Raw genomic sequence first — 13101 nt, forward strand, 5'->3', positions numbered from 1 at the left:
AAAAAAAAAAAATCTTAAGTTTGTGTGAAAGATGTTGCACACAAGCATTGACTTGCTTTTCCTGTCACTTTTGCTCATAAAAAAGGTGGATGCTTCCATTCATATAGATTGGCTTTCTTGTTCTCTGTGTGACACACCAGGTAGATTGCCTTTGGGTTACTCCTTGCCCATCACTATTAACTTATCCAGACCAAAGTCAAAACTGTTGTTATTTAGAAAGTCTAAAGTTTTCTGTGTTATCAGCACTTCTTGCTACACAATAACGAACAATTTCGTTTGGAATTATTGTTATAATAACAGTATAACAATAATTACGAGCCTATCGTAAAAACCAAATTCAATTTAAATGTTGAAAGTGTAAATTGTTGTTAAGCTTTGATATCTTCTCAATTAAAGTATAATTAAAAACTACATATCAATCAATTTTCATTAAATTTAATACTAAAATAAATTTCTGCCACTAACAAATAGGACAATGTCTATTGCTAGTAATAATAAATTACTTAGTAAATGACATACCAGTTTCAATACATAAGAACTGTGGCACAGCATTGAACGCTAGCTGCATATTCGGTGTTGTGTAGTAAAGACACTGGAAACAGCCGGACGGGCTATGCAGTAATTTCACACCAGCATCTGTAATTCAAATAATTAGACAAACATAAATAAAATAAATGTGTAAATAAACACTTATATAACCACAAATAAACTCTCAGGTTGTGGCTTCATCTACAGAATCTACTTTACAGTTGATAACCTCCTCAACCCCAATATTTGCATATTTGCAGAGTTGAACAAAGCAAACAGAATTTTATAAAGAGGCGGTACTCGAACAGTTAGCTCAGTTGGTCAGAGCACCGGCACGGAACACCGAAAGTCGTGGGTTCGAATCCCGCATCGTTCATAAAATTTTGTTTTTCAAATTTTATTTGTGTATTAATCCTAGAAGTGAGGGTTATCACTTTAAAAACATAACATATTACTTATATAACCATACCAACATCACATAAACATTCTATGTCGGCTATTTACAGCGTTGTAAATTTACCAATTTAATAAAAGTCTCAAGAGTAGAGAGAAAATGCTGTATAACATACACAAATGTATGCTATACAGCGAAATGGTATGACCGAGGATGTCATAGGAAGGAGGAGCAAACCACATCCAGTCCAAGAGCACTTGAACGATGTTCATGTGTTCAATTGTTCGTTCAAAACAACATGCAGGTATTATTTTCTCAATTGAGTATAATTTTTCTGTATTTTAAGTGGTACTTTTTCCATCTCATCAAAAATTCTCAAGATGTAGACAACCTGATAGTAAATGTCCATTAAATTTTGAGTAAGCATGACTGTTATAACTCTTACTTCAAAGAATAGCCGTGCAACTCATGATCTCAACTATGCAATATGTCGAATGGAGATTTTCATTTCCGTCTAAGGGGGCTCCCTGCCTCTATGTCCTGTCTATATATATATATAAATGAATTGCTGTTCGTTAGTCTCGCTAAAACTCGATAACGGCTGGACCGATTTGGCTAATTTTGGTCTTGAATTATTTGTAGAAGTCCAGGGAAGGTTTAAAAGGTGAATAAATATGAAAGTGTTCGGAATTAAATAAAATCAACAATTTTGTTTTTCCTTTGATGTGTCCCCCGTCGTCCGATATTTGTTTTGCATGGACATATTTTCTGTGAGAGAATTTATTGACGCACGGTTTGACAGTCTGCTGTAAAACAATTTCATTACAACAACAGGGAGCATATTTTACGAAATAATTCTTGATGTTATGAAAATTGACAAATTCATAAAAAATAGTATTTTATTTATTATATACAGAACAACGTCTGTCGGGTCAACTAGTCATAAATAAACAACAGTAATTAATATTACCATAGTTAAGCTGCAATTTTCGAACAACGAAGTCATATTTCTGATTCAGCCAACGGACTGCACCTTGCCCTGTGGCAACCAACTGTGCTTCTGTGCTAATCAACTGCGTATCCAGTCTGAAATAATAAGATTTTTTTTAAATAAACTATTAAACTTCTTAAACCAATTACTGAAATAAAAGCTGTATTAGCCGATTCCTGCCGCCGAATTCTACCTTCGCACGACACGCCACAAATTAGGATATCATCCCCACTATCTATGAATTTTTTTCTTATTTTTATGAAAATAAGGGACGAGACGAGCAGGACGGTCAGCAATTGATGCGCCCTGCTCATGACAATGCAGTGCCGCTCAGGATTCTTGAAAAACCCCAACAGCTCTGTAGTGCTACAACTGCGCTCGTCACCTTGAGACATAAGATGTTAAGTCTCATTTGCCCAGTAATTTCTCTAGCTACGGCGCCCTTCAGACCGAAACACAGTAATGCTTGCACATTACTGTTTCACGGCAGAAATAGGCGCCGTTGTGGTACCCATAATCTAGCCGGCATCCTGTGCAAAGGAGCCTCCCACTGATGTGTGGCGGTCCTCCACAGTGCACAGTTTTCTAGGAACGATACGAATTGGGTAACTTCAAAAAAAAAAAAGCCGCGTGCGCCTTTTTATAAGGCCGGCTATGCTCCTGTCTCGTGTTGCAAGAGAATGTGGGTGACAGTGGTCACTTAACACCAGGTGAGCTGTTTTCGTTTATCCTACTTTTTCAAAAAAAAAAAAAATGATAATAACTTTAAATTTGCCCACAGAAGCAGAGTTCTCAATGTCAATTAGTTAACATACCCCAAACATTTACAAGAGGGATAGCATGAACCAGCCATTGCTTCTCTCATCATCATCACCATATCATGCAAGACATCCACTGCTGGACAAAGCCTGTCCCAGATGGGGGGTTATGCCATAATCGCCAAGCTTAGCAGGGCGGTTGGTTGATGTTAATGCTTTTCGAGAGGATTCCACTCCATCCTCCATTCTTTATATCCCTTATCCCCAAGACACGACGTCTTAGAACACCCATGAGAGAAGACGGGGTGGTGCTATTCTGATACAACACCACATGCGTGTTTGCTTCCGTATCCATATTTAATTACTGCAGTTTAGTTACTTTGACTGATAACACACCTAGCCACTTGATTGTGCCATTGCGCATATCAGTTATTTTCTACTACCAGCCCAGGCGGTCCCAAATTTGATTACTGTACTGACACAATGATAGTTTGAACGGACGGATATTAAATAAGTCAATTACCTCACATTGTTTTCAGAAGTATTATCAATAATAGCAACTTCAAATTCTTGGGTGCCATCCACTTGGGAGCTGCTGTTGATCTCGTACTGCTGATATGTAGTGCCAGATTCATCTACCTGTTGCTGCTGTAATTGAAATTATAATTAATTAAAACATTCACACCTTATACCAAATAATGTGTAATAGTACGAGTAAAGAAGGCTCACTCCACAAAATCAAAGAAATATTTACTCTTAAGGAGATACAATAAGATCCAATTCAGATTGTATAACACTATGAACCTACCTCTCTTTCTATCTCATGACGCTTGCCTCTTCGGACAACATTAGGGTTGTCTTCTTTACCTAAAACTGTTCCTACCTAGTATAAAGTCATCTTTTAAAAATAACTCTTATGTTCATACATATTCTTTGTCAAATAATAGTTTTGCAGTTGGCTCTTGGTCAATCGCTATAAATGACATTGTTTCAGCGTCTTTAGGAAGTTAAAAAAATATATTTGGACTGCAATGACCTTCATATTATTTGCTTTTTTTATGTTTCTCCATTATTAAAACATCACTCGCATGCCTCACTGTTTGATTGTAACACAGGGTGTGAGACAGGCTGTACTGTGAAAGTACCTGTATAGCTATTGAAAGCCTAAATATAGTTTCATATAAAATAGGATGTATATCCACATACACTGACAGTTTTTATCATATACTAGCTGACCCGGCAGACTTCATACTGCCTTAATTGATAAATAAAAAACCTGAACTTTTGTATAGTAAAAATTAAAACAAACTAAAGGAATCCTTTTTATTACAGCAAATATTACTTACAAAACAGAGTTAAGCTTGCTAAAATTAAGTTTATTTCTTACCTCCTGAGAAAGTCAAAAAGATATAAAAATTCTAATTAGTTATTAATTTTAAACTATTATTTTAATTTGATTTCTGCATGATGGAACCGAAACCTTCTCTGGACTTACACAATTAATTTAAGACCATAATCAGCCAAATTGGTACAGCAGTTTTGGATTTATAGTGAGACTAACGAACAGCAATTCATATTTATATATATATATATATTATACAGTCACTAGAACCAGTTTGACTAATCACATATTTATCACAAGATAGTATAACCCATAATGACACATCCCACTCTTTTTCTCGAGTGCCTACAGTATGCAATGTAGACTGTAAAGAAAGAAAAGCCATGGTTGACCCTTCAGACTAAACACCCTGAATCCAGTGTTTTCCTAAACAATAAATAGTGGGGTCCTTCTATGCAGACTCAACAACCCATAGTCTATACCAATATGTAATTCAAATGTTTATTTATTCAACATTAATAAGAACACTTACACTTACATATGTAAATACTACAGGTTCAAAAAAATAAACTATGATTAAAAAAAACGACTTCAAAAACTGAAAATTATCAAATAACTCAAAATTTAATTTAATACACCTCTTATGCAATCCTTTACCTTTAATATTAATAAAATACTTTTATTTGTATGTGCTATATTGATAGCTTTGAAGTCAGTGCCAAGCCCTAAACAAAATTAAACTTAATATTATAAACAGCTTACTTACTGTAGTTAGTAAGGTTGTCTGGCCACGCGTATCTGTCTGCTTGGGTTGTTTTGTTCTAGACGAAGCTTTCCCGCTCAAAGTCACGCGTGGCGAGTGTAGGTACTTACTATTACATTCGGCTTGGCACCAACTTCAAAGCTATCAATATGTAGCACATACAAATAATAGTATTGTGTTAATATTAAAGGTAAACAATTGCATTAGAAGTGTAATAATTTAAATTTTTAATTATTTGATACAGTTTTTGAAGTCTGTTTTTCTAAACGTAGTTTATTTATAATTTTTTACGTTTTAGTGTCGGTTAATCTATCTATATATATATAAAAGAGAATGTATGTTTGTATGTTTCCTAATAACGCCTAAACTATTCAACTGATCTCAATGAAATCTTTTGTAATAGATTCGTTGAAGCTCAAGGAAGGTTTACATATATAATTTATATGGCAAAACAATGTTTGCCAGGTCAGCTAGTAGTAATATATAATCAACCTAATGAAAACTCCGAAAAAAGCTGTACACAGAAACCAATGATGTCATCCAGGTAGATGAAAATTTTCATATAAATGATCATAAAATGAAAACTACTGGGCCAAACTGTGTAAAATTTTTATGGGACCAAATTTAAGAATTATGTAAACCTGATCATAAATCTCAGAGTAATCGGTGTACATACATACAAAAAAAATATGATCGAATTGATAACCTCCTCCTTTTTGAAGTCGGTTAAAAAGGGCCTTTTTCACTCAAAATAGGCACACTGTAGACATCACTTGATCAACAGATTAAGTTTTAATCAAGACGATTCAACTTGGTAAAGGTGATGTTAATGGTTGCTCAATTCTCAAGGGTTTTTTTCAATGTGAGACCAATAACTAGAATATGTTTTATTTATGTAATTGCAGCTAATGAACTATGGTAAACTAAGAATAATTATTATTGAATGATTGACAGTGTTTTGTAGGCCACAAGACCACGGACAATCTGGTCAAGATTGCCAGAATATGTCGGATGAGGGCAGTGCAGGACCAATAGTCATGGAGATCTTTAGGGGAGGCCTTTGTCCAGTGGAATTTCCGCTCGATGATGATGATGATCACAAGGCTCACTGGATGGTAGGATGTCACCACAGCTCATTGTGATTGTAAGAGCCCATTATATAAATCAATGCACACAACACTTCAAAATCTTAAAGGATTGTGGGGAAACTTTGTACAGAGCCAGGTGCTATTACTACCATCTCAGACATAGGTCATACTTGCGAATTTCATTACAAAACTGAGATATTCACATTTTTGTTAGTCTCTTAGAGAATATGGACAATTAATTATATGGATACCAAAATGTCTATGATTTTGCAGGAATAAAAGACGATATTATAATTAAGTATCATAATTACACAAAAAAAAATTATGAATGATGCATCATTCGGACTCGAACTTGAAAAACCAAAATCTGAGAGTTGAACAACACACACAAGATTTGATCAACAATACGTCACTCAAATGGTTAGATCAGTTGGGAGAGCACTCGCATGGAATGCAAGAGGTTGCGGGTTTGAGTACCACATCATTCAAAAAAAATTGTTTTAAAATTTTATCATGACTATGTCACATATATTGTGATATGATATTGTGATACATAGGTATATTCCAAATGAAACATGTTTTCTTTTATTTCTATTAATTCTGGGGTAAATGTAAATATCCCAGATAGTGTAGTGTTTTATACCCATAAACCAAAATGAAGTGAAATTTCACATGGTGCTCAAAGAATGAAATGACATAGATTTAAAACTCCTCTTTAAAATGTTTTTTATAAGAATTTATGTAAATATATGATAAACTATAACTTATCTTACATTGTTTACTTCAGGTGTAGCTTGCACAAAAGATGAATTACCCTCTTCCTCTGGTTCTCCTTTCACATCGTAAATTGTCTCAGCCATCACAATCCTACCAGAAGAATCCATAGTCCACATACCACCGAACGCGAAGTTCGAAGGATTCCCGCTTTGCTCATAAAGGATCACTGTGTTAGGCCCCAATTGAACTGGCTCGCCCTTCATATTTACAAACACGGGCTGCTCAAAATTCCCTTCAACCAACTGCCCTGTATGGACAATTTGCTGGCCCTGTTCCACGGGTACTTCTATAACTTGATTCACAACTTCCACTTTGTTTTTCTCATCCTCGTTTTTGACCATTTTTTTCTTTTCACTCTCAGCCTGCTCGTCACTTTTACGCTTAATCACAGTTTTTTTCTTGGATTTCTTGTCCATTTTCACACTTATACTAATTCACTAGTTTCACACGAAAATACGCTAGGCAATAAATACACATTTCAGTTTCAATGGTTTTGCCTCGCCCAGAAGTCATTGTACGCGCGGTCCACTAATTGTTTCCGACTTAAAAAGTAATAAATACAATTCAAGTTGAAAAAAAAGTAAAAGATGTTTTATATAAACAATGTTCAATTTATTTGTTGATATGATTTGATAACAATTTTACTGAAAACGGCCTGTGCGAAAAGGACAGCTCACGAAACAGAAGACGCCATTTGCAATCGTGTTTCGAAAATCGTCAACATCGTGAAATAGTCGCAAATAGGTCACGAAGTATATAATTGTCTCTTTCTAATTTATCACCAATTATTTTAGTTTGAAAATTGAAAATATATCAGAAATTATAGTAGTGTTACGACGTTTTTTCCGGCACTTATTTCAGGAATCTGCTCAGACAACCAACATTTGACATATTTGGCTGTTGTATTGTGTTGTTCCATATGAGAGCAAATGAACGTGAAAATAAATCAAATGCTTGAATTAAGTATTCTAAATGGAAATAGCAAATCAAAAATCGGTCATAAATGCAGGTTAAGCCTGGAACAGAATACCTACTATTTCTGTTTGATAATATTTTTATGCTTTCTATTGAAGCTATTTTTCTTACTATTTTTAATTGATGATATAAGTCTAATTGAGCGATAACAAAAATATGTAGTTATGCGAAAGCTGGTCATAATATGAAGCTAGAAGCTAACTAATACGTGATTACCTCCCTCGGAAAACACCAGAGTATGTCAACTATATAGTAAGAATAAGATTCAATATTTTCATCTTATTATCCATTCTGTGACCTTAACAATAGAGACATAGGTTGAATATTAGTTTCTCGCATCTATTTACATGTATAATAGATATTTAATTTGTTATTTTTAAAGTGATAACCCTCAAATAAGTGATTAATTACAGAAAATTAAATTTAAAATCAAAATTTATGAACTATGCGAGACTGAACCCACGACCTCTCCCGAACGTTCGGGCCATGCAGGTCTCGCTTGAGAAATAATCGACCAGTGCCTGTCTCTTGAGAAGGTTGCGGAATGGATTACAATGAACCTTATTCAATTTCACACCCATAAGATTTTGGGCGTTTACCACTAAAAAGCCTCATTTGTCGTATTATCGCTCTTAAAGCCTCGTCTAGAATCGGGTCTTTATATCACGAGCGATTGCAAATTCCGCGGCCATCTCGATGGCAAAGCCAAGTTGGCTTCGAAAAGTAAAGCACGAACCATTTGACCGTGTGCATCGAAGAGTTGCTTAAGATAAAGCTGCTCCGAGAGTTGCGTAGAGACGTCACTTCGTTGTATGTCTTCTACCGCTTCTACCTATCTATCACGGGAATAATTCGGAACAGCTGTTTAATCAGCCACCGAATTCCACCTTCACACGGTATTAAAATTTATGCAAGTATACTCTTTTTCATTTTGACAGTCAAAGATTGCATGTGATTTAACGAAACATTAATTTTATATTAAATGCTTTGTGCAGCTGGCGGTAAGGCAGTTAAACTGAGTGTAATAATATTTTACTCAGACAGTATCAGTTAACACAGACTAATATTCTTGGCTGAAAAGTCATAGCTATCAATCAACCAGGTCGTAATATTCCGAACAAAAGAAGGCTAATGTCAAAACTCAAAGGTGATAACAGCTGTGTTTAAATTCTCTTTGACAGCTGATACCTACCGAGGCTGATACTGAAACTGATAACGATTACTAATTTATTTTGCTAGTCAGTGTATAATAAATTCTTTAGTTTCGGGTTTTTGTTACGTGGAGGATCTTAACTTTTAAGTGCTGTATTAACTCTTTGCTAATTAGTTTACATAACAAAGAAACTATTAAAAACTAACTAGGCTTACTGTTTCGTACATAAAGCAAGGTCAGTTATTATAATAATGAAATATAATTGCTCTTGTAGAGTGTGAACTTAATGATTTCATCTACATGCTTGTGCTTAATACGCTCTCAATCCTTGTCCAAATAGTTTTCATTGTGTTTATGTCATTATTGTCCATGAACATAATTCGACATTTCAGTAGTTTTAAGAAGATGGCAATTCTCGCACCAGCAATATTTGTTAATCACGGCGGTGGACCTATGCCTCTATTAGGTGACAAAAGTCACACAGCATTGACAGAATTCCTGCGACACGAAGTAAATAAGTATGTTAATTTCAAGGAATTGAAAGCTATAATACTTGTCACTGCTCATTGGGAGGAAGATGTGGTAACAATATCTTCAAGCAAGCATCATGACTTATACTTTGATTACTATGGCTTTCCTCCAGAGTCGTATAAATATAAATATAGTGCGCCTGGTGATCCTGAATTGGCACAAGATATCCATAAAACGTTAACCGATGCTGGTATAGAGTCCAAATTAGATCCGAAAAGAGGTTGGGACCATGGTGTTTTTGTACCAATGTTGCTTATGAATCCCGGAGCTGATATTCCTATTATACAAATATCTGTGTTAACAAATCAAGATGCTAACAAGCATTACAAACTCGGTGAAGCCTTGTATAAGTACCGTAAGAGTGGAATAGCAATAGTCGGTTCCGGAATGTCATATCATAACATGCGAGAATTTAGATCTGGGGAATATGATAGAACAGTTGTAAATGAAGATTTTGACAATTTCTTAAACAATGCTTGTACTGCAAGTAATGATGAGAGAAGGGAAAAGTTTTCATCCTGGGATAAGCAATCTGGAGCAAGAGAGGCGCATCCGCCGAGAGCAGCTGAACACTTTATGCCATTAGTTGTTGTTGCTGGAGCGGGTGGCGGTGCTGGAGGGGAACGGATATTCAATTGGGACTATATGGGGATTTTTAGATTGAGTGGATTTGTATGGAAAAATGAGTGAATATAGGACATTTCTGACATTGATATTAGATAGTGTAATATTATCGTAATTCATAAAAAAAGCACTACCTAAATGAAGACTTCTCTGAAGACATGGTTTATAATAAGACACAAATTTTTTTTTTGTTAAACTTTACCAAAGGCAACTTTACCCAGAGTGTTAAATAAAGTGCTGTGTGCCTATTGAAGCTTACAAATCGACAATAATTTCCACTTTTATTATTGGAGTGAGAAAAAATTATGCCCATGTTTGTACTACATGTAATTATATTATCGATCCGTACAGATCTGAAAATATATTTTAATATTGTGTGATAAGTTTTATTACTTATTAGGTGACCTGACAGATGTTGTCATGCCGTCATGAAAACACTTACTTTTAGCATGAGCGGATGTAAGTGGCATTCTTAGATCACCTCTACTCGGGGAAATGAATATTCCTACCAAAAATCAAGTCTACACTTTATGGTTCCAGAGATATCATCATGAGTCAATATATAGGTGGAAATCTTTTCTAGATTTATACTATGCATGTCTTAAGGAAGCACAAATTGAAAAAAATGTTTTAATATAGTTAGCATTTTTGCAGAATGGTTGTATCCTTTGGTATTCTTTAATTTCATACCAAAGCCATATATATGGCAATAAGTTTGCTGGGTCAGTTACTATAGTTACAAGATTTGTTTAGTTTAAATAAATAATATATTTAAATTCCATTTAATCAGCAATAAACTTGGAAAATAGAGGATGTTATGATTGTATTGCTAAGACTCGAGAGAAAAACAATTATTTGTTTTATTATTATTAAATTGATGATTAATTTATTGGGAAGTTGGGAAAATAACAACTCGATATATTACAGATAATATGATTTTCGTAAAGAACCCGACAAATTCATTGGAAATCTACATCAAATTGTAATTTCAGTAGGAGATAATAATGTGCATGATAGATAAATTTGTGTTCATTGCTGCATAAACTTGACTTGTTAAGATGATTTATATGTCTATATAACCCTCTTGCTGCTAACAGCCAGAGAATTCTAACAGTCTAAGTAACGGATGAAATCACAAAATTGTAGGACGACACATCACTCTATTTTAAATGTCAAAATTTGATTAATTGCGACAAAATTATGTATGCGATAAAATTGTATGCAAGCAAAGTAAGCATGCAACCATGTTAGTGTCCATCGACATAATATCTAGATAAGACGAGAAAATGCGTAGAGATAATTTACTCGTGGTGCAAATGCAAGCCCGGCAGGTCAATTATTTTAGTGTGCACGACAGCCACGTCTTACACTCTCGATACGTTGGTCACTTTGTTTTACTGTTTGTGCGTTGCTGAAAATAGAGGCTAACCGTTCGCCGCTATTTTTTTTGGCGTGTTCACAGCTGTCACAGTCTATCTAGACGTATAAATTATCTAAGCGCAACTGTATTAGTAAGTAGTAGAAATATAATATATAAATAAAATTAAATGCATTAACTCTCGGAATATATTTATTGTAATACTAACATATAGATTGTAAGGTTTCGGTGCTATAGACTATAGTGTCAAAAATTATTAGATATTTATGTAGCTATACAATGGGACCAAATAAATATTTTATTCACTTGAAACTGTTTAATTATTTACTAGCCACTGCCAGTGACTTCGTCCAAAGCTAGGCTGCTGTCTTTAATGTGTAAGTTCATTTAAAAATGCATTAAAAAAATCCATAATAATTTCTGTTTAGAGGGTAGAAAAAAAATGTTTAAATTTAACTCTGCCTTGTCCTAAAATGATGTCGATAGAGTTGCGTTATGCTACAGTATGTGTCAATATAATTCTAAGATTGCCCATCACACATATTGCCCAACTAGCAGATAGACTCAGCTCTGTGGCATATGCCATTAGAAAGATTAGAGAAGTACACGAATGTTGCGACCGCTAGATTAGTGTACAAGTAAGAAATAAATATTTTGACTGTTCATTGTCAGTACATTTATGAAAATTTAATATACGTTCACAAAAATCGTCACCTTTTTGCTCTTAATGATTTTTTTTTTATGGAATAGGAGGACAAACGAGCGTACAGGTCACCTGTTGTTAAGTGATCACCGCCGCCCACAATCTCTTGTAACACCAGAGGAATCACAGGAGCGATATTCATTATTATAACACTAGAAATGAGGGATTGCTTGTAACTAATTCTAGTAGGCTTCATAAGATAGGTACATAAAATAGCTTGAAGGCGACACTAAATGCCAGCGACCCTGAGCGATATGAGTTCACGGCTGCCGGCCCGCCATCTATGTAACAAAGCCAATATTTTCAAAATTCTTGGGTGGAAAACAGTTTATATGCTTACAATCCTCGTTATTCACTACTAATCTGAATAAATGAACCTACACAAAAAAGTACAAGCTATAAGAGCTTTTCTGAGAGAAGTACCAAAATAATGCGTCACGTCATGCCAAAAAACTTGTATAACTTGAAAGAAATGTGGTAGTTCAAAAAGGCTCGGCAGTGTTAACTATAACCAACAGCAAGCATTAGCAACCTACAAATAAGACTTAAGGATATGTGTAACATGATTAAGTATTGTTCATAGCTCGAAATGCTATACTTTCACCACAAAACTTGACTAAAAACACCATGTTTGCGTGTTTTCTGCTTACTCTTCGCCTTAAGGGTAAATGTATACACATTTATAATAAAGTCCCAGGCACTGTTCAGGCATTATCTAAAAATAAATTTAAAAGTTTTATTAAAAAATGGCTCTGTCGTAAATCCTACTACTCCACATCTGAATATCTCAGTGATCCGACAGCCTGGGACTAGGTTATAATTATTTTATAGCAAAAGCAATATATATAAAATAATCATAATCTAGTCCTAGATTGCATTGCATTGACAGTACAATATTGTATATTTGATTAAAAAGAGCGCCAAAAATAATGCTGGTAGAGTTTCTTGCGCCGCTTCTCTGTCAGAGCGCCATTTGTTTTCGAAGCGGTAGTAGTGTCTAGTGTATTAGAAATGACATCAAGAAGAATTCTAAAGGAATCAATTTTGAGAAGATAAATGCCCTGTATGCCTTTTTATGAAGGAAGAATGGCTCGAT

The 13101-nt window shown here is 34.7% G+C and overlaps 2 protein-coding genes across 2 annotated transcripts in view; one reads left to right on the forward strand and one right to left on the reverse strand.

Annotated features, from left to right (window-relative positions):
* Positions 1 to 7509, reverse strand: part of LOC126973383 (uncharacterized) — a 31272-nt gene extending 23763 nt beyond the window's left edge. Inside the window, exons 1-4 of the mRNA XM_050820628.1 lie at positions 6638 to 7509; positions 3195 to 3319; positions 1893 to 2008; positions 520 to 636 (exon numbers count right to left, since the gene is read on the reverse strand). Of these exons, the coding sequence (XP_050676585.1) occupies positions 520 to 636; positions 1893 to 2008; positions 3195 to 3319; positions 6638 to 7057 (778 nt within the window). The 5' untranslated portion in view covers positions 7058 to 7509. The remainder of the gene's footprint in view (positions 1 to 519; positions 637 to 1892; positions 2009 to 3194; positions 3320 to 6637) is intronic.
* A 1293-nt stretch (positions 7510 to 8802) lies between these two features.
* LOC126973409 (uncharacterized) lies at positions 8803 to 11614 on the forward strand. Its single transcript, XM_050820671.1, has 2 exons — positions 8803 to 9004; positions 9162 to 11614. The coding sequence occupies exon 2, from the start codon at positions 9175 to 9177 to the stop codon at positions 9988 to 9990; it is 816 nt and encodes a 271-aa protein (XP_050676628.1). The 5' UTR covers positions 8803 to 9004; positions 9162 to 9174; the 3' UTR covers positions 9991 to 11614.
* The last annotated feature ends 1487 nt before the right edge of the window (positions 11615 to 13101 follow it).

Source organism: Leptidea sinapis, chromosome 29, assembly GCF_905404315.1.
Source record: "Leptidea sinapis chromosome 29, ilLepSina1.1, whole genome shotgun sequence".
Lineage (NCBI taxonomy): Eukaryota > Metazoa > Arthropoda > Insecta > Lepidoptera > Pieridae > Leptidea > Leptidea sinapis.

Bases quoted from the DNA above. Each gene is read 5' to 3' on its own strand.
- LOC126973409 (XM_050820671.1), top strand. From the start codon at position 9,175: ATGGCAATTCTCGCACCAGCAATATTTGTTAATCACGGCGGTGGACCT.